Source organism: Salmo salar, chromosome 15 (assembly GCF_965601325.2).
Source record: "Salmo salar chromosome 15, fSalSal1, whole genome shotgun sequence".
Lineage (NCBI taxonomy): Eukaryota > Metazoa > Chordata > Actinopteri > Salmoniformes > Salmonidae > Salmo > Salmo salar.
Genome location: NC_138305.1, coordinates 74857440 through 74882532, shown reverse-complemented (window position 1 = coordinate 74882532; position 25093 = coordinate 74857440). Strand labels below are relative to the sequence as shown.

At 44.2% G+C, this 25093-nt stretch overlaps 1 protein-coding gene across 2 annotated transcripts in view; it reads left to right on the top strand.

The window, feature by feature from the left end:
• Positions 1-24774, top strand: part of LOC106572214 (paired box protein Pax-7) — a 65055-nt gene extending 40281 nt beyond the window's left edge. For both annotated transcript variants that reach the window (XM_014146200.3, XM_014146199.3), the window contains exons 8-10: positions 126-325; positions 19273-19528; positions 21744-24774. In XM_014146200.3, coding sequence (XP_014001675.1) covers positions 126-325; positions 19273-19528; positions 21744-21859 — 572 coding nt within the window. In that variant the 3' untranslated portion in view covers positions 21860-24774. The remainder of the gene's footprint in view (positions 1-125; positions 326-19272; positions 19529-21743) is intronic.
• The last annotated feature ends 319 nt before the right edge of the window (positions 24775-25093 follow it).

Below are 25093 nucleotides of genomic sequence, written 5' to 3'. Positions count from 1 at the left end.
CGAACTGTTACAAAACACCCAGTAGCGCTAAGATGATATTACATTCCTATGGTGCTATGTATGTGATCATCACCCATGACCTTAAATGTGATTTCTCCCTGGTCCTCCTTCTGTATAAACCCCAGACGTTAGTGGCACGGTTCACCGCCCTCAGCCATTACCACCGTCCACCATGCACCAGGGAGGGCTGTCGGGCGGGGACGGCGGATCAGCCTACGGCCTGTCGTCCAACCGTCATGGCTTCTCCAGCTACTCCGACTCCTTCATGAGCCCCTCGGCACCCAGTAACCACATGAACCCCGTCAGCAACGGCCTCTCCCCACAGGTAGGTGCTGGGGTTCATATGGTGGCATGTCAGGGTGTGTGGATCTGTGTGTTTGTGTGGCGGTATTATTCCACTGCTCTTGAGGGTGTGTGTACAAGTCGTGTGTGTACAAGTCACATTGGTGTGTGAGGAAAATTCTTCCGTACTAAGAACCGTACCTGCAACCTATAAAAAAAAACACTCTGAAGAGAGTATACTTTTCCACGTCCCATTCAATTCAAATCTAAATCTTGTGCTGTAAAGAGAAGGACTATTCTTTCTACAGCGCCAGAAAACGAATTTCAATTGATAGGTTTTTTCTTCTCCCACTGTTTATTGTTATTGTTTATTAGGATCTCTGACAAATGCTATGATTGTTGATTGCATAAGTCCAAATCATGCATTCTCGCAACTAGGAGAAGAGTTGTGTTTTTGTCGTACCTCGGAAACCCAGTGTCTGCTTTTGATAGAGTAATGCCCAGTGGCTTGTCTCTGATTAAGAGGGTCTCTCGTGGCTTTGACTGTAAACGTGTCAAGTACAGAAGATACCAATATCCTCTTGCTACAGGGGGATTTTGGATGATAATGTTTGACAATTAATTTCATCCCACATCCCTGAGCCTCAAATCAAATGAGGACGATTGTTCGACACGTGGATTCTAAATGAATTAGAGTTTGAACTTCAAACCTACAACCATGTTAGACAAATCCTTCGCTCGACTCAGTAGGCACTACAGGGAAACAACTAATACGAAGATATCCTAGAAAAGAAAAGACGTAATCACACTCAACTAATGAGTCTTTTCACGCAATTGTCGAGCTGTGTCTACCGACATCGTTTTCGGAATTAACAGACGTCGCTGTCAAAGCGCTCTGTCCTAATGCATTGTAACTGATAAAACAAAATAAGCCTTAGCTACCCAAGACAAACTTCCATAGATGAATACTGCATGGTAAATGACCTAGGCATTATGTATTTTTCACTCAGAAAATAGAGATGAATTCATCATTGAACGTTAAAGCATTATTCAATGAGACAGGTATACCGTTTTAATGTTATAGAGCTTCTTCCTCAGATTCTAAGTGATAACTTGATGTTAACAAGCCTGTTCTGCCTCTTCTGTGGGAGGTCCATCGGGTCTTTACATAAGAGTCTTTCTTTTCTTGGTCATCTCTTATTAGAGGACAGTGGACTCAATAAGGGAATGTTACACCGCTGTAATCAATTGGTGTCAGAGGCCTTTAATATTTCCTTTCCCCTCTATCGTCCGCAATGCTATTGTTGTGTGTGCGTGCGTGCTTGTGTGTGTGTGTGTGTGTGTGTGCGTCCGTGTGGGAGGCAAATAGGAATTGTCCACTTTATTCTCTCACGGCATCTTGAACAATAACCATTGAAAATTAGAATTTCTGATCGGGTTTGATTTTTAACGGCCACAGAATAGAGAATAGGACAGATGTTGATGCAAACCACTGGTGAGGAGGAAATTATATGCAATTACTCACCAAAACTGGGCAGTCCAGCCCACCCGGAGCAACAAGATCTGACTAACAAGCAGAAAATAAGATTGAAATGGTGTTTAAAGAGTCTCAAATTTAATTCAATGCCACATTTGTCCGCAATTACCCCCGCATTCACACATATTTTATTGCGAGCCCCCCCCCCCCCCCTGAAATATTTCTCAAAGCAGATTGAGAAAACTGGTAATACTTCCTCTCTTTTTTTCGGCGGAGAAGAGAAGAAAGAATGAAGGATTTGGGTGACAAAAAAGAGATTTTCTCTTGTACTGGAGAGTTGGGGGATAACAGGCACGTTCCTCAGCGTTTTCTGATTGTTAATCGTAGTGGTGGGGCTTTGGGAGGCTAATGTTTAGCGCTGCAAACCTGCATAAATATCAGGGACATGGGTTGGCTTTTCCTTATGATTATTAACGTGACTCCCTCTCTCCCTTGCTTGTTCGCCGGTAGAACAGATAAAATAACAAGACTTCCCTGTTTTACATTAGGGATTATGACGCTATAGTTCCCAAGCCTACTGTATGGGCAAGAAGAGATTTTTCTATTAAGAGAGGCCTTTACTTTGATTTTGCATACGTATGCATTTATGTATTAGCAAAGGCATTTGAAGGTGATTTTTTTTTATTACATTTTATTCTAATAGTAAATAACTGAACTCTTGTATTTTGTAAATTCATTTCGAATAACATTACTCTAAGAATTTAAGAAGACGTGTTTCATTTGCATTTGAAGTGACAGAAACATTTCAATCACGTGATGTTAATTCACAGCACCTCAGAAAAAGACATGAAATCCGTAACAATGGAAGTTGTGTCAGCAACAGAGAAATGAGTTGATGGGTCAGCGATTCACAACCCATCCATTCTAATACATTGCTCTACATGGGTGCTATTGTAAAGGTGTGTGTGGGTGTAAAAAAGTTGTACATTTCTCCAGTCTTAGCAGCTCTATCTAGCTCTTCTCAACTCCCCTCTCTTGCTCTCTCCTCTCTCTTTCTCGCTGTCTTTCTCTCTCTCTTACCCCTTCGCCCAGGTCCCCATGTGACATGTGGCAATCCCATCAACCTCTCATTGTGGGAGAAATTAATGTCCTCCCTGACAGCAGGACTATCACAGTTCAGCCCTCCAGACCACCACACTGCGCTCTGCGCAAGCAACCCCTGGCCATGCCCCTGCAGACACAAATATTATCCTCTCCTCCCCTTCTCTCCTTCCCCGTCTCCCCCCTTTTCTGCAGGGAAGGCTCATAGCATATGCTGAAGAAGCTGCCCCCCTCTTTTTTTTCTAAATCGAAATTCCTCCTCTTCTTCTCTTTCTTTTAAATCTCCCTCACTCTCTCCCTAAAATGTTCTGCTTTTCCCATCTCTCTCTTTCTCTCTGTGGAGTATTTTTCTCTGTCCTCAGTGTGGGCTACTATTTCCCCAATCCTTCTGTATGCCTTTAATAAAGCGTTCTATATGCGCACAGCAGAGAGAATATTTCCTTTACAGCAGGCAGGAACATATGGGAGGAGATGCAGCTTTCCCCAGTATGATTAGCCCATACAGTGCCAAAGCACGGGAATCTATATGGAAATGCACGTGAGAGTGTGTGTGTGTGTGTAAATAAAATGATTTTATTCCCCTATGCTTTTGTTGTAGTTTGTTGTTGTGTGTTATTGGGGGTGTGAGCAGAGGAACACTCTTCAGCCAATCCAGCCTTTACAGCTTCTTCTTTCCCAAAGGAACATTTCTGTTCCAAAGCGGTTGTTTGTTCATTTCCTTTCCTCGTTACAAGACTAAGGTGTTTTAGGGAGTTTGTGTCTTGTTGGTTGTAATTGGTTTGACAAAGCTTGCAATGGGAAGAGCTTTACTTTGATCCAACTGTGGTTTATGCAACTAACATCAGCCCCACAAAATATTTATTCCCCCAATTTTTGTACCAGGACAAGCATTTTGTCTTGAAGCAATACTGGTATTTGCACATATTCCATACTGTCCCACACAACTTTATTTTAGTGGGTTGGTGTTAGTGTACAAATGCATACTATTGAGGTTTTTAAATAACTTTTAAAACCTCACCTTTGTAGCTGGCGATTTTTCTTTTGTTGCTTTATATGTTATTTTATTATTGTTTTAATGTAAAGTGTGCAGCGATTCTAAATGCACTTTAAATAAAGTGCATTTATGTTGTCAACACCAGTAAGCAGCACGTAGAATTGCCAAGTACTGTACTGTAGATGTAAACACAAGCCAGCTGCACCTTCTTTTCCCTCCCTTTTGTGCACTACATGAAAAACCTGTTCCAACCACATTCTATTGCTTATTTAATTCCCCGATTCTGATAGAACCTGTTATAGACAATAGCAATCTGCATACTGCGTACCTGCCATCCATTGAATGTTACTGGAGGCTGCCATCCATTGAATGTTGCAGGAGGCTGCAATCCATTGAATGTTGCAGGAGGCTGCCATCCATTGAATGTTACTGGAGGCTGCCATCCATTGAATGTCACTGGAGGCTGCCATCCATTGAATGTTACTGGAGGCTGCCATCCATTGAATGTCACTGGAGGCTGCCATCCATTGAATGTCACTGGAGGCTGCCATCCATTGAATGTTACAGGAGGCTGCCATCCATTGAATGTTACTGGAGGCTGCCATCCATTGAATGTAGCTGGAGTCTGCCATCCATTGAATGTTGCAGGAGGCTGCCATCCATTGAATGTTACAGGAGGCTGCCATCCATTGAATGTTACTGGAGGCTGCCATCCATTGAATGTAGCTGGAGTCTGCCATCCATTGAATGTTGCAGGAGGCTGCCATCCATTGAATGTTACAGGAGGCTGCCATCCATTGAATGTTACAGGAGGCTGCCATCCTTGAATGTTACTGGAGGCTGCCATCCATTGAATGTTACAGGAGGCTGCCATCCATTGAACGTTACTGGAGGCTGCCATCCATTGAATGTTACTGGAGTCTGCCATCCATGGAATGTTACTGGAGGCTGCCATCCATTGAATGTCACTGGAGGCTGCCATCCATTGAATGTTACAGGAGGCTGCCATCCATTGAATGTTACTGGAGTCTGCCATCCATTGAATGTTGCTGGAGGCCATCCATTGAATGTAGCTGGAGTCTGCCATCCTTTGAATGTTGCAGGAGGCTGCCATCCATTGAATGTTACAGGAGGCTGCCATCCATTGAATGTCACTGGAGGCTGCCATCCATTGAATGTTACAGGAGGCTACCATCCATTGAACGTTACTGGAGGCTGCCATCCATTGAATGTTACTGGAGGCTGCCATCCATGGAATGTTACTGGAGGCTGCCATCCATGGAATGTTACTGGAGGCTGCCATCCATTGAACGATACTGGAGGCTGCCATCCATTGAATGTTACTGGAGGCTGCCATCCATGGAATGTTACTGGAGGCTGCCATCCATGGAATGTTACTGGAGGCTGCCATCCATTGAATGTCACTGGAGGCTGCCATCCATTGAATGTTACTGGAGGCTGCCATCCATTGAATGTCACTGGAGGCTGCCATCCATTGAATGTTGCTTGAGGCTGCCATCCATTGAATGTTGCAGGAGGCTGCCATCCATTGAATGTTACAGGAAGCTGCCATCCATTGGATGTTACTGGAGACTGCCATCCATTGAATGTTACAGGAGGCTGCCATCCATTGAATGATACAGGAGGCTGCCATCCATTGAATGATACAGGAGGCTGCCATCCATTGAATGTTACAGGAGGCTGCCATCCTTGAGTGTTACAGGAGGCTGCCATCCATTGAATGTTGCTGGAGGCTGCCATCCATTGAATGTTACAGGAGGCTGTCATCCATTGAATGTTACAGGAGGCTGCCATCCATTGAATGTTACAGGAGGCTGCCATCCATTGAATGATACAGGAGGCTGCCATCCATTGAATGATACAGGAGGCTGCCATCCATTGAATGTTACAGGAGGCTGCCATCCTTGAATGTTACAGGAGGCTGCCATCCATTGAATGTTGCTGGAGGCTGCCATCCATTGAATGTTACAGGAGGCTGCCATCCATTGAATGTTACAGGAGGCTGCCATCCATTGAATGTTACAGGAGGCTGCCATCCATTGAATGTTACAGGAGGCTGCCATCTATTACCTCTCTTATACCAAACTCAAATTGTTTGTTATTTATTTAAAATGTAATCTCCCTCTCTCTCCCCCCACCCTCTATTGTAGTTATATCTAGCTTTGTCCTGGTAAAATTGATGGCTGGTATGGCTAAGACTTAGACTAGTTCCATTAAGCCCCTTTTGTCCCTACCAGTCAGAGGTAGGGAGTGATTTTCCAGTCTTGAACATGTGTCTCTAACTCTCCATATCTCAGTAGGTGTTAGACAGCCTATCATCTTATACATGAGCCTGTCCAGTCTGAGCTCAGGGTAATGAGGGAAGGCTTATAAGACAGGTTTCTCACCACAATTTGTAGCATTTTTTTAAATTAAGTATGAGCCCTGGGATTTAACCTCTAGAAAGCCCATAAACAACAAAATAGTTGTATAAAACTTACTTGAAATGGAATAATTTGTCTGTTTTTGATGACATGACAACATGCACTCTCATTCTGAGCAAAGGGGGGTTGAAAGGAATAGCATGAGAAATACATTTAAAAAAAATGCAGTTTATGATATCACTGCATTAGCGTTTTCATTGCGAGATCAACCATCTTGACCCCTCCGTCATGTTTCCAATCATTTACATGAGATAACAACGTCGGGTGTATTTCCAAATAATGAGCTTGAAAATAGCATAATGTCCATGCTCTCTGACAGGCAATAATTCAATTTCAATTTGGATAGTGCATATTGCTTTTGGCATCTGATGCACACACAATACGTTTTGTGCCTCCCCCCTTTCAAATTGAATGCGAAAGAATTACTGACTTTCATGTAGGAAACTAGCAGTAGAATGCGACCAATTCCAAGTATTATTGAGTGAGAAAATTACAATATGAAAATGCTAGCCTTGTGATGGGAAAGTGCATTTGATATGTATGCAGCCTGGCTCCCAGTCATTCTGTTACAGCCTTGGATTCTTGATGAAATAAAGCTGATCTTATTGAACCAAGTTTAAAAAAAATCTATTTGGCTATTTTCGGTCACCCCATTGTCAGACTGTTTCCTATTTGAAACGTCAGATGACAGGCACAATGTTGGTCCCCTAATCCCTCGCTGTCAGGACACACAACTTGTTGACCCGTCACAGATAAACAAACAATTACCCACAAACAAACCCCAACTAAACCCATAAATTCATCATAAAAGTCAACAAAAGCACAAACACAAAAATACTGAGAAAAAAGTCAAGGTTTTTCCTTCTTAATTTCAATTGCTGTGGTGGTGGAGGAAGATTTGTGTTTTGGAATGGCGGAAGAGCTCTGGCTAGCATTTGATGTCGGGGAGTGTGTGTTTGGGTGTGTGTGTTTGGGTGTGTGTATGTGAGCGAATAAGGCTGGGGTTTCAGCACTAGGGGATCAGAGCCACTGTAGCGCTCCCCGGCTCTCCCTTTGATCCATATCCCCAGGCCTGCCTGCCTGCGCCGCGTGCACTAACTCAGGCCTCACTAGTGATTCCTGACAACTGTCTGCCCGAGATAAGGGGAGGGGGCCCTCTCCTCTCCCTCTTTCCCTCCCTCCTGTTCTCTCTCTCTTTCTCTCTCTTTCTCCCTCTCTCTCTCACTCCCTCTCCCCTCACCACAGCACTTCCATTAGCACAGCAGCCACTTTTTAAAAAGGGGATGAATATTTAAGAAGCCTGCACAGGAGTTGCCAAAAAAAAAAACATTTACCAGGGGAGATGTTTTTGGCTCCCTCTCTCTCTCCCTCTCCCAGCCCCCTCTTGCTTTTGACAAGACACTGTGCACCTGAATGTCAATGAGAGAGAAATATATATATATATATATATATATATATAGAGAGAGAGAGAGAGAGAGAGAGAGAGAGAGAGAGAGACTTGTGCCTCCTTAGTCTCCTACATTATGAAAACTTGGGGGTATTAAGCTCCTTCACTGGGCACCGTGTCAGCTGGCAAGCTCCGGTGTCAACATATCAAAAAGGATGAATGCATATATTTACATCACTTCCATACTTAGAGAGAGGGAAAGCGGGGGGAAGGGGAGAAGGGGGTACATACTTGTTAATTAGAACTCATCCTAAATACAGATGCTGTTTCAATTTGGCAAGAATCAAAAAAAAAGTAAGAAGCTTTAGAAGAGAAAAAGATGAGACCTGCCAAGAAAATCAGGCGAATTTAAATCATATCCACTGGCGGAATGTTTTTTTTAGCATACATTTACTTATTTATTCATTTTGTTTCTTCTTCTTCTTCTTCTTCTTCTTGCTATTTTCTTCTTCGTCTTCTTCCTCTTCTTGCTATTTTCTTCTTCTTCTTGCTATTTTCTTCTTGTTCTTGCTATTTCTTGTTCTTCTTCTTGCTGTTTTCTTTTTCTTCTTCTTCTTCTACTTCTTCTTCTTCTTCTTCTCCCAGCGCTGGAAGCGTGGAAATAAGAAAATACGAGTCTTCCTGGTCTGGTAATAGTAATTGTAGGTAGTAGAGTTTCAGTGGTTCAGATGAGTGGAAAGCCCTCCTCCGTCCTCCTCTTCTCTTTCTCTGTGGTGCTCCATTGGAAGAATGGACTCAATAGCCCTTAAGCCCCTTAAAAGGTGTTTGAGTTATCTCACGCAGTGCCTCCTGGTGGTTAGGTAGGGCTATCGCTAGCCGAAACTGTCTGGAGGTAAAATAATTCAGAATACAATACAGTACTGTACTGAACAATGGGAATTTGAGAAACCAGACATAGGGGTTATGACAGGTGCATGGTTATCAAAATGATAGGATGTCCTTGTGATTACTGAGAATACAGATAGACCTACAACATGGTGAGATGCATCATGTGAAATTTGATATTATAAGGACTCATTGGTTAACTTGGTTGCTCGTTCATTTACTTTGATTGGCTTTCTGTTGTCAAATGGTACTTGGTATTATTGGACATTATCAAATCTATTCTTTGTATTCCTGACCTCAAGATACTATTATATTATTTATTTAGATTTCTCTGTTGACCATTGGACATCTCTCTCACTCTTTTCACATTCTCTCCAATTCACTCTTTCTCTCTCCCTTTAGGCCTGACATCACCTCTGTCTTCCTCTCCTTCTTTCTATTTGCATCTCTCTCCCTCTATACCCTATCCCCCTCTCTCTCTCTCTCTCTCTCTCTCTCTCTCTCTCTCTCTCTCTCTCTCTCTCTCTCTCCCTCTCTCTCTCTCCTCCCAGAGAGGCAACATTATTCCCCCTCTCATAGGTGAAAGGCTAGGGAGGACAATAAAAATGCTATTTAAATGCAAGGTTGTTTGTATGCGGGTGAGAGATATTTTTCCTGCTGAAAGTGAGGATGCTGTTGCATCCTGATAAATAGCAAATATAAGGGAATGCGATTTACATTTATCTTGCAGAGGCAGCCAATATGAATTTCAGTAAGTCCTAGAAGATGAGGATTTAAGTGGAGTGGTGGAGACCGAAAAGCACACTGTGGGACCCACACAGTTGCAAAGGCCTGTTAGATCAGTAGCTGTGTTTCTTTATTACACTCTATGGGCTTGACATTAACAGGATCTTAAATACTGATCATATAGGCATATATATAGTATATACACTGTGTATACAAAACCTTAAGAACACCATCTTTTTCCATGACATAGACATATTAGGAAGGTATACTCATTGTATATAATGTACATTTCCATAAGAGACTTCATTATAGAGGTTCTGAGTTCATTTTAACAGCCTTTTATCTAGGCCACAGACAGTAAGTACACAATGGCTATCATATAGAATATTACATTTAAGTCATTTAGCAGACGCTCTTATCCAGAGCGACTTACAGTAGTGAATACATACATTTCATACAACTTCACACATTTCATTTCTGTGCTGGCCCCCCGTGGGAATCGAACCCACAACCCTGGCGTTGCAAACACCATGCTCTACCAACTGAGCTACAGGGAAGGCTGTATATGAATAGAAACATAACCCTATCTTAGGGATGCAGGCAGGCTACAGCATACACTAACAGCCTTGGAGAGTGGTTTTCTCAATCTAAATCACCCTTTTTCCCTATAGTCTTCCTGCTACTGTAGGACAACAACACTACCTCAATTGTCCCATTGACCAGTAACAGGGTTCAATTTCAATCAGAAACAATTTCAGAAAAAAAACTATGGGTACAGATCAGTGTTCTAATTGTGCCATAATCTCTGTGGGTCTTTTTTGTGACTCGTTGGGCCTCAGCCTTTCACAAGGTGGAACTGTCCGGTCAAAGTTCAGCATCCGGTCAAAGTTCAAAGGTCAAAAGGTTGCAAGGTCATTGAGTCTGGACTGTAGGGGGGCTCTGGCCACTGATGTGAACCTGCACCAGACACCCAGAGGTGAAAGATCAGCAGGGTGCATGTGCTTCCTGTTGGTCACAGATACAACTCTGACAGGTGGGGAAGCCGTGATTGATTAGCCTGGATGGTGAGTGTAGCGTTTAGTCTGGTTTAACCAGGCTAGTAAGTTATTGATAAACCTTAGCATAGCAAAAGGTGCGACTGTCACTCCGGTCAATCAGACCATGTTGGTGTTGGTCCGATGTTACTGTACCGTAGGCTTACTTTTCACCATTGATGAACAGCCTTTCCGTTGCTCCTCTTTTAAGAAACACATACAAAACTTCAGACACGGAAAATAACCTATTTTTTCAATGATTTGAAATTGATTCTCTCTCTCTCTCCCTCTCGCTCTCTCTCTGCACTACGGTCACAGCTGGCTTGTGCTAACAGCAGCCCTCTCCCACTCGGTCTCCAGCTGAGAGCCATTTCACAATTTATTTGCATGTAATTATGGGCTATGAGGTTCCAATATTAGCACTGTCAAGAACAATTTGACCTGACATTCTTCACTGGGCCAACTCCCCGCTGTTTTTAGCAAACAAAACTCCCCCCTCCTTCCCCCTCTCTCGCTTCCTCCCTCGCCTCAGTGAGTTCCCACTTCCCACCATCCAGTAGCAGCACTGGCTCTCGCGGGCTGGTCGGGGGAAAAAGCCCACTCTGGCGAAATCATTAAAGGCTGCCGTTTAATTTGGCGGAGGCGGCGGAGTGGAGAGGCAAGAGGTGGGGAGGGAGCAAAAGGGGACGGAGAAGTGGAGAGGGGTGCAATAGAGGAAAGCTTACCTTGTTCCTGGCGTTCCTGATTCTATCCCGGTTCCATCTCTGTCATATTACCCGGAGAGGGAGAGCGGATTGCTGCTACACCTTCTCTGCGATGTGAGCCCCATAGAAAGCATTAACCTTTGGTTAGTGAGGGGCCTTGTAACACTTTGGAGTGGTTAGGAAGCGCTGACGGGTTTCTCCTATGCCACGGCTTCACTCTACTAAGCCAAGGCACACACATACAAAGCAGTTAGCAGTGCAGGCAAGAAATGCCACATTCAAAATAAAAAACCATGGCAAACCAAAGCAAAGGATGAATATTGACAACGCTACAGTATCACACTGATATGGTTTTAGTGGTAGCTCATTTACATAATAAAAACATATGGGCATTCTCGGTATGGGTGAGCCTAGAGTGTTAATATTTGTTGCTTACTGCATACATTTTTATTAAAGAGCACGTACTAAATAGTATGTAGTAATTAATCCATAGTATGTAGTTTTAGTACGTAGTAGGCAAGACAGATTCCGGCCATGGCCCATGTCACAGTGTGTGGTAGGAAGTGTGTTGCAGATCACTGAGGGTTAAAGGAGCCATATGGCCAGTGTTTCCCATAGCTAAACGTGTTGTGGTAAAATGACAGCTTGTTTGGCTACACGCTAATCGCTGTCATCTGCGCCTGGCTTGTCCCTGCCCAGTTCCTGTCACTGTCAATCAAACGCCTAATTTGAATCAATTAAAGACTTCCAACGGAGCACCCGTCCTCCCTCCGTTTCTCCCTCTATCGCTATCTCCTCCTCCCTTCCCCAGCCCCAGCCCCAGCCTCAGCCCCAGCCTCAGCCTCAGCTCCGGCCTCAGCCCCAGGCTCAGCCTCAGCCCCAACCTAAGCTCCAGCCTCAGCTCCAGCCTCAGCTCCAGCCTCAGCCCCAGCCTCAGCCTCAGCTCCAGCCTCAGCCTCAGCCTCAGCCCCAACCTAAGCTCCAGCCTCAGCTCCAGCCTCAGCCCCAGCTCCAGCCTCAGCTCCAGCCTCAGCTCCAGCCTCAGCTCCAGCTCCAGCCTCAGCTCCAGCCTCAGCTCCAGCTCCAGCCTCAGCTCCAGCCTCAGCTCCAGCCTCAGCTCCAGCCTCAGCCTCAGCTCCAGCCTCAGCTCCAGCCCCAGCCTCAGCCTCAGCCCCAGCTCCAGCCTCAGCTCCAGCTCTAGCTCCTACCCTTCAAAATTCCTCAACCCCGCCTCCCATCGTTTGTTGTTTTTTTGTCCGACTCCGCTTTTCACTTTCAATTAATGTGCTGCGGCCAATTAAGGCGCTGACATGCGACCGGGTGCCCCAATCAGCACTGTCATCTGCTCCCTGCCACCCTGCCACCACCCTTGGGTCTGACAGAGAGATGGATAGAGAGATGGATGGAGAGGGAGAAAGAAATAGAGAGAGCACAAGAAGGGGAAAATTGTGAGAGGCCGGATAGAGAGAACATAAAGAAATGGAGAGAGATAGAAAGAGAGAGGGAAAGTTAGTTAGAGAGGGAGATAAAGAGTGAGCGATAGAGGGAGAGAGGTCCCGTTCTGTTGGCTGCTCAGAGATGCTAATTACCCAGCTCTGTCTCCACGGTGACAAAACCTGCTAATTGTATTTATGCATTGGCTTTTACTTTGAAATAGACACTTAGTGACTAGACCTAGACTACCCACCTTGATGGGGGACTGGGATACAGTATTAGAATAGGGGTGTTAACTTGTAACTGGGTTGCAGTATGTATTAGAGTTGTGCAGTTTTTGAAGACACCCATTTTATTATTTTCTATCTTTCATGCCATGGACCTCTTCTTTGCAGATTTTACATTTCAATATTTTAATAGAATTTCCAACTGTTCATACGGAGCAGAAAAAGTTATATTTTTTCAATGCGCGAACATACTTTCACCTGGTGGCCGTGACTGATTCTCCTAAATAGCAAATAGTAGCTACTTCATTTACATTACAATTGAATACAGCAATATAATCTGAGGTCACTATTATCTGTCTCTTGAATTGGCATGCGATTACATCAGATATGCCAAAATGATCTATTTTTTCAATAGCAGCATTGCTCGACGAATACATTTGTTTTTCATTTGGGGTTGATTTGTTTGCGTACAACCCAGGCTTCATGACATTGAAATCTTATTTTTTTCAATGATGGGGGAGTTGGGATTTCAGGATTATTGCCTTTGACAATGAACCCATCTGCTTGCCGTAGAATGGTATAAGCTGATCTTGTAATTACTGATGATTGCATCAGATATTCACAATTCAATACTGTCATGCTTCTTAATTAGCTGTTTTCATCTCTGCTTCATATAGTTGCACCGGTCGCTGACTTCATTTCCATATAGGCGACATACTCTACATTTATGCTACGTTAATGAGATATCAACCTACATTGAAAAGCCTTCAACAAATAACTCAGTATGAGGGTTGGCAATGGCAGTCATTCTGTGGCCATACAGATAACCTGGTTGACATTTGGAGGGCTCAACCTTTGTTCAACCTACAACCAACATATCAACGTACATTGTAAAAGGCTACAACCTACACTGAGAAGCCTTCGACAAAGAACTCAAACCACCATAAGCTGGTATCACGGTTGGAGATCTGGTGGTGAGTGGGAGATGTCATTCTGTAGACTTGAACCTGGTGACATTTGGAGTTGTCCATCTTTGTTCCACCTACGACTAACATAATATCAACCTACATTGAAAAGCCTGGAAAAAGACTCTAGCTAACCCCCATAAGCTGGCATCAGGGTTGAAGATCTAATGTCGAGTGGGAGACATTCTGTGGCGTTCAGATAACCTGGTGACATTTGGAAGGTTCAATCGTTCCCACTCTGCGCCCGACCCCTCTACCTGCCGACCACTGAGGGGCATGAAGGCACCATTCGGGGGCGTTTGAGTCAGGGTGAGAGGAGAGGCTTATCCAGTCTCCTCCAGTGTGTGTGTGTGTGTGTGTGTGTGTGTGTGTGTGTGTGTGTGTGTGTGTGTGTGTGTGTGTGTGTGTGTGTGTGTGTGTGTGTGTGTTTGTGTTTGTGTGTATTTGGAGCATGGAGTGGGCTGATGGCACTGGGGTTGGCTACAGACAGACAGAGGGTCCTATCAGCTCTGCAGGCAGGCAGGCCCGCAGGCCTACACAGCAGGCCTACAGGGGCCTTTGTTACTCATCCCTCCTCCATCCATCCCTTTCTCTCTGTCTTTCTCTCCCCTCTTTCCTCCTACACCACTCACCATTCCTTTCCATCATCAGACCTGTGCTGTGAGAGGGAGAGGGAAAGAGGGAGGAAGAGATATGGGCCAGGTGGAGTGTTTTTTGGTTGTGTGGGGATGTAGTGGTCTTTAGTGCACAGTGTGATCTATACTCCCACGTGTGGTTTATTAAGACAGCGTTTTGTACCTTGCCAGTTTACAGTGTCTCTCTGTAGGTGGGCTCCTGCTATGAAACCTTACTCTGGGTAATGTAGTCTGTTGCATTGTTTTGAAGAGGGGAACTTTATTCACAATGACAAAGTGAAATATTCACGATGTTGCAGTACAGGTAATGAACACGTTCAAATGCCAGAAGATTGCAGACAGAGTAGAAAGAGATACTAATTGTTGAATTATTATCAATCAACCTTGAAATGTGTACATGCAGTATTTAGACATTCCGTCGTATAAGTTGTGAGGGCACGGCTTGACAGCGCGTCATACTGAAACCGGCATCGTGTTCATTCCAGATGAAATAGGACATCTCATTACAATGCAAATAGTATGTATCAGTTCCAGTCGTGTGAGACTACCACTCTATTTTGGGGGGCTATTAGAAAGAGAAGGCCATTAAATTGGTTCTGTCTCCGCCTCCGTAGCATTTCCACTTCGCTCCAGCTGAGAGAAAAAAAAACTGCCGCAACCGGGTCTGTCTGTTTCGGTGCCGGAAACCCAACAAATAGCGAGCTCTCGTCGAACAGTCACACAGAGACAAAAAATATAATTTAACAGTTCAGGAAATTAGGATTGCATGAAAGGCGGCTTTTTTGTGTTGCAAATGTGCTATTTATTTATCTAAAAGGATGCACATTGTATCAATTTACACTTCTCCGTTTACACGGCCGGAGGCTAGGTGGCTCAGAAGTTGAGAGAATTAATTACTTGTTTTATTATTATTTATAAAGTAATCTATCTGGGGTGTGTGTGTGTGTGTGTGAGAGACAGACAGACAGAGAGTGGGAGGCAGGGAATGCCCTGAGGCAGTGTCCTTTAAACTAGGTCCTGGCTTACATTATCTCCCCTTCCAGAACTGGCACAGACAGCAGACAAATGAAAACTGAGCTAGTAAAGGGGATGTTTCCCAAAATGAGAGAGAGAGTGAGCGAGGGGTGGGGGGGGGGGGGGGGGGGGGGTGGGGGGTGAAGGGGTAAGTAAGGGGGAGGGAAATAGAAGTGAGAAGGGTGGCGAGGATTGAGAGGGTTGGAGAGGCGCACATTGTTAAGAGAAGAGGGAAAGTTAAGTGTGTTTTTCGACCAGGGGGTATTTTTGCACCACTTCAGAGAAGCTTTGTCCCCCTCTCTCCCCTCCCTTCATCTCTCTCTCCCCTTCTATCTCTCTCTCCCCTTCTCCCTCTCTCTGGCCTGATCGTGGTCTTTGAGTTGGAGAGTAGAGAGCCTGGGGATATTGTTTGTCAGCCGGGTTGATTGGCAAACGTTCCCTGCTTCCTCCCAGCAGTCGTATCAGATACTAAGAGGTTACACTCAAACATGTGGAAAGAATATAGATTTTTACTTAGTGACGGTGGTAGTGGAAGTGCAGGAAATAATAGATTACAACTGCAACCCATGGCCGAGGTCTGGACCTCACTGTGCCTACACTCCCCTCCACCAACCATCTCTGTCTCTCTCTTACACACACACAAACATGGAATGAACACAGGCAGTGTGGCTAGGGTCACAGCAGATTGTGTCGCTACACTGTGTGGCTTCCACAACTGTAGAGAGAGCCAGAGACAGCCTTCCATTGGCTGCAGTGCTGGAAGAAGCTGGAGAGACCGAGCCGACAATATCTCACAACATCTCTCCATGAGTCGCACATAAAGGCTTCGGCTATAGCTCTTGCCGCACTCTCCAAATATTCCCCTATGAGTCGCCGATTTAATTGACGTCAATAAGGTTATGCTAAATATGAAGATTTGAATAATTTGGGCTTTCAGCGCCACAATGGGCTCACCATGGTGACAGAACGCTTACCCGCTGCCCTGAATAGAGGTGTCAGGCCCCCTTACCTCATCCCCCTCGTCCCCCACACGGAGGCTTTGACACCTCCTGGGTCGCCTCTACCCCACGTAGAGCTCTAAATCGCCTTCCTGGGGAGACTCAAGCCCCTTAAACGCTCCTCAGACACACACTAATGCCCTCACCGGGCGCTGGGGGAAATTCTGTCAAATGAAGGAGAAAATAACGGCCTGGGTCGGGCAGAAGAATGAGGATTGAGGATTACAGGTACTTTACTAAAAGAGTTCTTAACGTTTCGTTACGATGTGTCCATCTTGGAAAATTTAAAATGTAAAATGGAGAATTTCATACTTGGCCATCATTAATGACTTTTTCCTCTCTCCAGAAAGACTAAAAACTATGAGATAAAAACATGTATATCGGCCTATAAATACAGTATAACACCATTAAAAGAATTACCCCTTTTTTAAAAGGAGGGTCATGACTGTTGAGGAAGTGTGCGTGGAATGTGGCGTGAATTCTAATTGGAACCACTAGATTTAGCATGGCGCTGATAGCATTGCGTTTAATTTAAGGGACAGATAAGAGAAGAGTGGAGGAGAATGGAACCGCAATGAAGCGCCTGTTAAGTCCCTCTCTCTGCCCTCCAGCCGCTTGCCTATCCTAGAGCCCCTCGCTGAGTCCCCTGTCCCCATACACTCATGTTCCCTATACCCTACCCAGCTAGCACATAACGTATTGAGAACCATTTGCTTCTTAGAGCTTGGGAGAGCGCTTCTATAACAATTTTTGTACTTCAGCATAACATTTTTTACAGGTTTCCTCATGGTTCTCTTTAAAGTCATGTTCTCAGAACATTAAGAAAACTTTCCATAAAAACAACAAGAACACATTAGTAATGTTCATAGAACGTTCTAAGAATGTAATTTAAAAACATATACATTCCGTTCTCAGCATCAACAAAACTCCTCTATCTTCCATGATTAATGCCTAAGCAAATACATTTCCTTGTCTTATCTGTGCTTGGAGTTCAAAAAGTTAACCCAAACTAAGCTAGCAGTGTTATTAAAAGTCTTATTGTTTTCAGAACGATATTTAATTACCTTCAAATAACCTAGAATTTCCCTTCTCAGAACGTTAATGAAGCCTCCCAGGAAAACTTTCAGGGAACCATAGTAAAACATTCTCAGAACCCCCCTGCAATCTAAAAATGTATGTTCCCAGAATAGGTGAAATGTTCACTTCTTTTTCTCAGAATGTTTAAAAAACGTTCTGTTTTACCGGTCAGGAAACATATAGCTTCGTTCCAAGAACCAATGAAAAGGTAAAAATCTGTTGTTCTGCACTTGAGCAAGGCAGTTAACCCACTGTTCCCTGGGCACTGAAGACGTGGAAGTCGATTATGGCAGCCCCCCGCGCCTCTCTGATTCAGAGGGGTTGGGTAAAATGCGGAAGACACATTTCAGTTGAATACATTCAGGTGGACAACTGACTAGGTATCCCCCTTTACCTTTCCCTTTCCAATGGGAAACCAAAAACATACGTTCCCACACCATCCAATGAATCAAATGTGCTAGCTGGGTATGTAGTGTACCCTTGTCCCCTTATACCCTACGTGTAGTGTAACCTTGTTCCCTATACCTACGGTGTGTACCATTGTCTCTTATGTCTCTTATGTTTTGTACCCCTCTCCCCTACACCATATGCACTTGTTTGTGCACACGTAAATGCATGCAAGTGTGAGTGTCTTTGTGTGCACTTTGAAGGGCTGATGCATCTGTCCTGGTCTTGGTACAGTAGCTGGTGACCTCGCCCTCCTTCAGGGACCTCCTGTGGACCTTATTTAAAACAGACAGGTTCTGGGTTGGGCTGAGGCTGCATGTGGGCTTGATTGTGTGGCCCGCTCTATTACTGGCTAATTGGTTTAGCAGCAGGAGTGTAAAGGAGCCAAAGGGCACTAGAGCGTAGCAGAGACTCAACAGGAACCTGATGTTGTAGCTAGAGGAGGCTCAGTGTGTGTGTGTGTGTGTGTGTGTGTGTTTATTTTGTATTGTGTGCCTTTCCCTCCATTTATCCATGCACTTCTTCCCATTCTCATCTTAGCTTGTCAACATACTCTAATGTCAAGTTTAGTTCAAACAGCTGGGTTGTTATATATATATATATATATGTGCATGTGTGTGCGTGTGTGTGTGTGTGTGTGTGTGTGTGTGTGTGTGTGTGTGTGTGTGTTCTACCCCTCATCATGTTTTGCATATTGAAAACAAATATTCTGATCGCCAGTACACTTGTTTGTACAGTTCAGTAGAACCATTCTTATTACACCAGAGTGTTTCATAATCCTGATCCCCAAAAAACAGGTTGTTTCTCTCAGCCAGCTGACCCTTGCGTTCTTACTTTCACTGTGATGATCACCATGTTCCTTATATACTATACTACTTTTATTAGGGTGCCATTTCAGAATGTATTTTCATGACACCAAACCAGGCAGCACTGGAAGTTTGGCATGTCATCACCTACAGTGTGTTATCTGTGCCGATCAAAGCTGAAGGAAGACATAGCTGCTGTGTCTGTCTGCTGTAGTCTCCAGAGGCATCTAATGGAGACTCCTTAGGCTCTTATTTAAATGGTGTGAATCATTCATGAGCTCTGGGAGACAGAGCTGCTCTGGGAGAGCTGCAGGGGCTACTATAGATTAGGAGGGCTCCCCAAGCGCTTGTTGTGGAGCAGGCCCCGGTACGAGAGGTGTCTGCTTCTGCCAAGAGAACCCCCCCCAATCTTTATCTTCATCTCTACATCTCTTTCTCTGCCCATCCTCTTCTTGCTAGTGTCAAAAGGAACACTGCTTGCCTCAACGTTAGTTCAGTCATCCACTTAATAACTCCCAATATTATAGACTGAGAAACTCTCTATATTTTGTCAAGTTTGTTATGCAATAGTTGAACAATTTGCCTATATATACTGTACCATACTGTACCCCCCCCCCCCCCCCCCCCCTCCCCAGGTGATGAGCATCCTGAGTAACCCCAGCGGCGTGCCCTCACAGTCCCAGCATGACTTCTCCATCTCGCCCCTCCACGGCAGCCTGGAGTCGGCCAACTCCATCTCGGCCAGCTGTAGCCAGCGCTCCTCAGACCAGTCCATCAAGACGGTGGACAGCATGGCCTCCTCCCAGTCCTACTGCCCTCCCACCTACAGCACCACCAGCTACAGTGTGGACCCTGTTACCGCCGGCTACCAGTACAGCCAATACGGACAGAGTGAGTAGTGGGTTACTAGGGGTAACGACATGCAGGGCTTTAGGATACGTGTCGTTTGAGAGACACCGTCACCTCTTCTGTTGTAGCGCAAGACATGAAGTGCCTGACAGCTTTAGTCTTGTGCCATTAAAATGGCTAGGTGTGTATCAAATCAAATCAAATTGTATTGGTCACATACACATGGTTAGCAGATGTTATTGCGAGTGTAGCGAAATGCTTGTGCTTCTAGTTCTGACAGTAACAAGTTCTAACAAGTAATCTAACAATTCCACAACAACTACCTAATACACACAAATCTAAGTAAAGGGATGGAATATATACATATAAATATATGGATGACCGTGCGGCATAGGCAAGATGCAATAATGGTATAAAATACAGTATATTCAAATTAGTTGAGTAATGCAATATGTGTTTGTGTGTGCGTTTGTGTACGTCTCCGTGGGTACACCCTTCTAATGGAAGAGTTTTGGAGTGTGTGTGTGTGTTTGACTGGATGTTATTTAAGATGTATAGCCTGGGTGACAGGAGAAAAGAGCTTCCCTTCGAGGGTGAACAAGTATTTACCCCCTTTCTGATTTTCTCTATTTTTGTTATCAGATCTTCAACCAAAACCTATTATTAGATAAAGGGAACCAGAGTTTGCAAACAACACAAAAATGGTATACTTATTTTATTTATTTAATTAACAAAGTTATGCAACCTCCAGTTCCCTTGTCCTCAAATCAGGAAGGGTGCAAATACTTGTTCACGGCACTGTAGGTCTCCCCCCCGCCCCCCGCCCCACACACACACACACCACACACACTCGCACGCACACACATCCCCCTCCCCAGCCGTCAGGGTGACGGACAGGTCGGCGGACGTCCTCCCCGCCCACAGGTGTGCCTCTCCTACCGTTACACCTCTACTCCTGACAGCTTCCTTTCTCTACTTACCGTCAGCCGCGTCAGCCCCCCTGACAGCAGTCTGGCACGGTCTACAGTAAGACGCACACAAGCGCACACAGACACACACACATACTGTGCCCCTCTCCTGTCACACCCTCTCCACTTCCTCCTCTTTCGACAAAAGAAGGGGTTCAAATCACCTGCAGCGGGGAGGAGCATCAGAAAGAGCGACAGACTAGACATGTTTGTAAAAAAGAAGGGAAGACGGGCCAATAAGCCCTAATGCCAGCATGCTAATATCCACCTTCAGCAGCCTGTCTGTGCCATGTCTAAGGCTGTATAAGCTGGCCTCCGGTTGGCTCCTTTGTTCGGCGATGACACATTTTCTCCTAATATCAGTCATTTGAATTGGACACAATCTCAAAAGAGCCATTTGAGGCACGCACATAGTAGACGGACAGGTAGAGACGCAGACATCAATGCAGACGTGCACACAGAAAAGACAGACAGACAGACAGACAGAGCTACACGCAATCTATTTCTACCTGAACGTTCCATAACGTTGTTCCCTACATGACCCATCACTAGGATAGAGGGTTAAATGGAGGGCTTCCTTAGTCTTGCCCCCTTGTTCCTTCATAGTTCTCCTGTCCTCTGTTTGTCCCCCCTGACGCCCAGCCCTGCGGCCCATTGGCTACACCTCTGCCCCAACCAATCAGCCTCTCCTAATGTCTTTTTAGCTTGTGTGGGGAAATTGAAACAGTGTGAGGTGTGAGCTAGATCAATACCCAACCCCTGGGTTGTCATGGGGGAATGTAGGTAGTTGGGGTTTGACCCCATGACCCAGTGTCTGCCCGCAGGTGAGAGTATACACGTGTTCCTGATAAAGTTCTATTCTAGTAATCGGTCAGTCAATTCAGGAGAGCGGAGATCCGTCCAGTCACAGCCCTGCCTGGTTGGATGATTGGCCGAACCCTGGGGGCTGGGTTAGTTAGTTAGTCACACCGTGGCCGTGTTGAACAGGATGTGTGTTTTGAATGGGACACACACATGCACACACACACAAATGTTTGTCTCTGTAACACACGCGTACACACACGTACACACAAATGGGTAGTGAGTATAGAGAAACCATTTGCAGGCGGGGAACCAAAGGAAGCCCCATGTTGCTGCTAAATACAGTACATGTGCCAAATGTATTTGTAAAAATGTCTATAAAATAAAACATTATTGATCGCTTGATTTAATTGTATTCATTCATTATGATGGTGTCTTTTCACAGTAGGCTAAGTATGTGTGTATTTGTCCTGTGCTTCCATCTGCAGCTGCTGTGGACTACCTGGCGAAGAATGTTAGCCTGTCCAGCCAGCGGAGGATGAAGCTGGGAGACCACTCAGCCGTCCTGGGACTGCTCCAGGTGGAGACGGGACAGGCCTACTAGATTAGTCGCACTCTACAGTCCCCCATCTCCCCCACACTAGCCCCTTGACCTGCCACCGGCGCCTCTCCCTCACCCCTATCTCTCTCACCGCCACCTCCATCACCAACGGGAGAGCCAGAAGTGTGTGTGTGTGTGTGCAGGAGTATTTCTGTTTTTGTGTGTGTTTGTGGGAGAGAGACAGAAGATGAAAGCACTTGTAGTCTCGAAGAGAGAAATGGACTGAAATTGAAGCAGCCATTCCAGGAGGAGCTGTAGCTACAGTCTCTTTCCACTGCTCAACCATTCCACAATTCCTCCTCTCATCCTCAACCAAGAGACCCTTAAAGGGCTATGGAGAGCTAGAGGGGAATGAGCTCCTACTGTCTTGGGCCCATATTGAAATGGCCTGCCCGACCGACGCTACCAAAAGTTAGCACATGCAGGCCGAACAAGTGTAGCTTATCTTTCATTCCCAAGTTTTTGGACCATGTCATTTGTTACGGTACTTAGCTACTGGTGTTATAATTCTATTTGTCATTATAACTGTGGCTGTTCCTATTGCTGTTCAAAATTATAATTATTGTTACAATGTTGTTTACTTTCCATTTTGTCAAAGATTTCATTGGCGTTTGCTGGTATTATTTGAACAGATGATTTAGAGGAGCTTACAGAGAAAGAAGGGAGGGGGGAGAAAGAGAGAGAGAAAGAGAGGGAGGAGGGGCTTACAGAGAAAGAAGGGAGGGGGAGAAAGAGAGGGAGAAGGTTGAGAAGGTCTGATAGCAGCTTGCTACTGAAGTCTCTAATGTCATGGATTTTGACCTTCCCACTCTAATCTCATGCCCGACATTTCTAAAGGAACTTAAAGGCTACTCTGTGGGACGTCGAGCTCCTCAGAATCATCTGGGAATGAACGGCCAATGGGAAACTCCTAATTCCAGAGGTCCGCTTCACCCAGCCTCCCCCAGGCATTGATTGGCTACAGGGACCAGAGGATTGTTTTGAGGGGAAGAAAATGTTCAATGTTCAAGGACATCCATGTGTTTAGCTAACGCTAGGTCAATCATTAGTTGCCATTACCATTTTGAGGTTGTTTGGAGGTCTTTTCATGGGTAGTGGCGGTTTTAGTGTGTCATACTTAATGTATGTGTGTCTTACAAAATTATGACCAATATATTTGCATTATTTCTCTCTAAAACAAGAGTGGTGCAGCATTCCAAAATCACAAAGTACTTGAACTATGGAATTTCATTGTATTTTTTATTTTACATTATTTTGTTGAAAACCATTCCAAAATATGACAATTTGTATTGAATATTTGTGCCATACAATCTGTTTTATTATCTGTATCTCACATTGTGCATCCCAGAAAATGACTCTAAGCTCTTAAAAGGTATAGTATTCACATCACTCTGATATAATATGAAATAGCCCCCCAATACATAACAGATGTAAAATAAAACGTAAATATTCAAGCTGTAGAATCTGAGTGTATTGGAACCAACCGTATTCTGGTTAAGTAAAAAAACAGTGAATATTACATTCGAAATCTGATTGTGTATGGTTTGTTTATATGAAAACATGTTTTGTACTAAAACATATCAATGATGATGATGAGGTTGATGAGGATGATGGTTGAGAAGACATTGATGGTTGAGTGAATGCTGCATCTCTTGAAGTCTTACAATGTATATTTGTGTTACATTCCTAAATATTTGTTTGTTTCATTTGCTCCTTTTACTATGTTGTATTGATGTAAAAAAAAAAAAATACAGATTGTATTTTAGCTTTTGCTCTTAAAAATGATTGATGAAAATGAACAATACCACTCAATTCACCAATTTTTGTAACTGGAAAATATGGATGTTATCCAATATCCACTGATCAAGAGAACAGCTGAAACATTTTCACATGAAAAAGTGTATCAGAGCAGGAATATTGAATTGGAACTCAGACCTGAGAGAAAAAAAGTCATTATTCACATTTACATTCCTATTGGAAGTTGATTCTTCCCCCATTTTAACAGACATTCCCCTCCTGTTGGGACCAATGGATTGTTCCTGTCAACCCTCACAGACAACATCTTACGTTCCCCCACTTACCTATCTCTTCCTGGGGCATAACATGAGGCGCGGACACTGACTCTTGAACTTTCTGTGGGGTAACATGGCCTCATATGCTCATTTTGGACACACACATACCTGAATGATCTGACTTTCCAGGACCTTAAAGGGATACTTAGAGATTTTGGCAATGAGGCCCTTTGTTTACTTCCCCAGAGTCCGATGAAATTGTGGATACCATTTTTTATGTTTCTGTGTCCAATATGAAGGAAGGTAGAGGTAGTATTGTGAACTAATGCTAACTAGCGTTAGCACAATGACTGGGAGTCTATGGGTATCTGCTAGCATGACTTCCAGCCATTGCACTAACGCTACTTAGCAATTGCACTAGAGCAATTTAGCAACTTCCTTCAAACAGCACACAGAAACATAAAAATGGTATCCACGAGTTCATCTGACTCCTGGGAAGTAGATCATTGCCAAAATCCTGAAGTATCACACCCTCTCATCCAAACCAGTCCAATCAGTATTTTCAGGAAACCCACACAGACTATACGGCTGCTGTGCCAATCAGTGCTCGCCACAACCCTTCCAATTCGTGTATTTTCTACGAAAAGAAACAGAGAGAAAAAACACACGTCCCTGACCTCCCCCTCTACATCAGCTCCCCCGCCTACCTGTAGTTTTTTTTACTCTTGCTTTATTCGATTTCTGTTCAGCATGTGTGTATATTACCATGGCATAATTTATTCTACTGTATGAAGTATTAGAGTAGTGGGAAACTTGTATTGGCATTTACTACCCTCAGCCTGTTGGTGTGTTGACTGTAACACTGGCGTAACTGTTATCAATTAAAGCTCTAAAACTGGACCAAGACCACTGCTTGGTCGACTCTTTTATTTCAGTGTCCTTTATACTTATTTAGTACTTTATACAGTATCTAAGTACTATACATTTGTATAAGTACTGCTGTATATTTCATATGGGATCTGGTTGGGGTTTACTGTGATCAAATAGTGTTGACCTCTGCTTCTCAAATATACTGTTATTTTCCCCATTATAATCAAATCTGTAATCATAATAGGCAGAATAGAATAGCAATTTAATTCAGGCATTTTACATTCAGAAATTCACATTAGCTCATAGGACAAAATACCCGATCATAATATCCCCTTTCTACTACATTCCAGAAAGC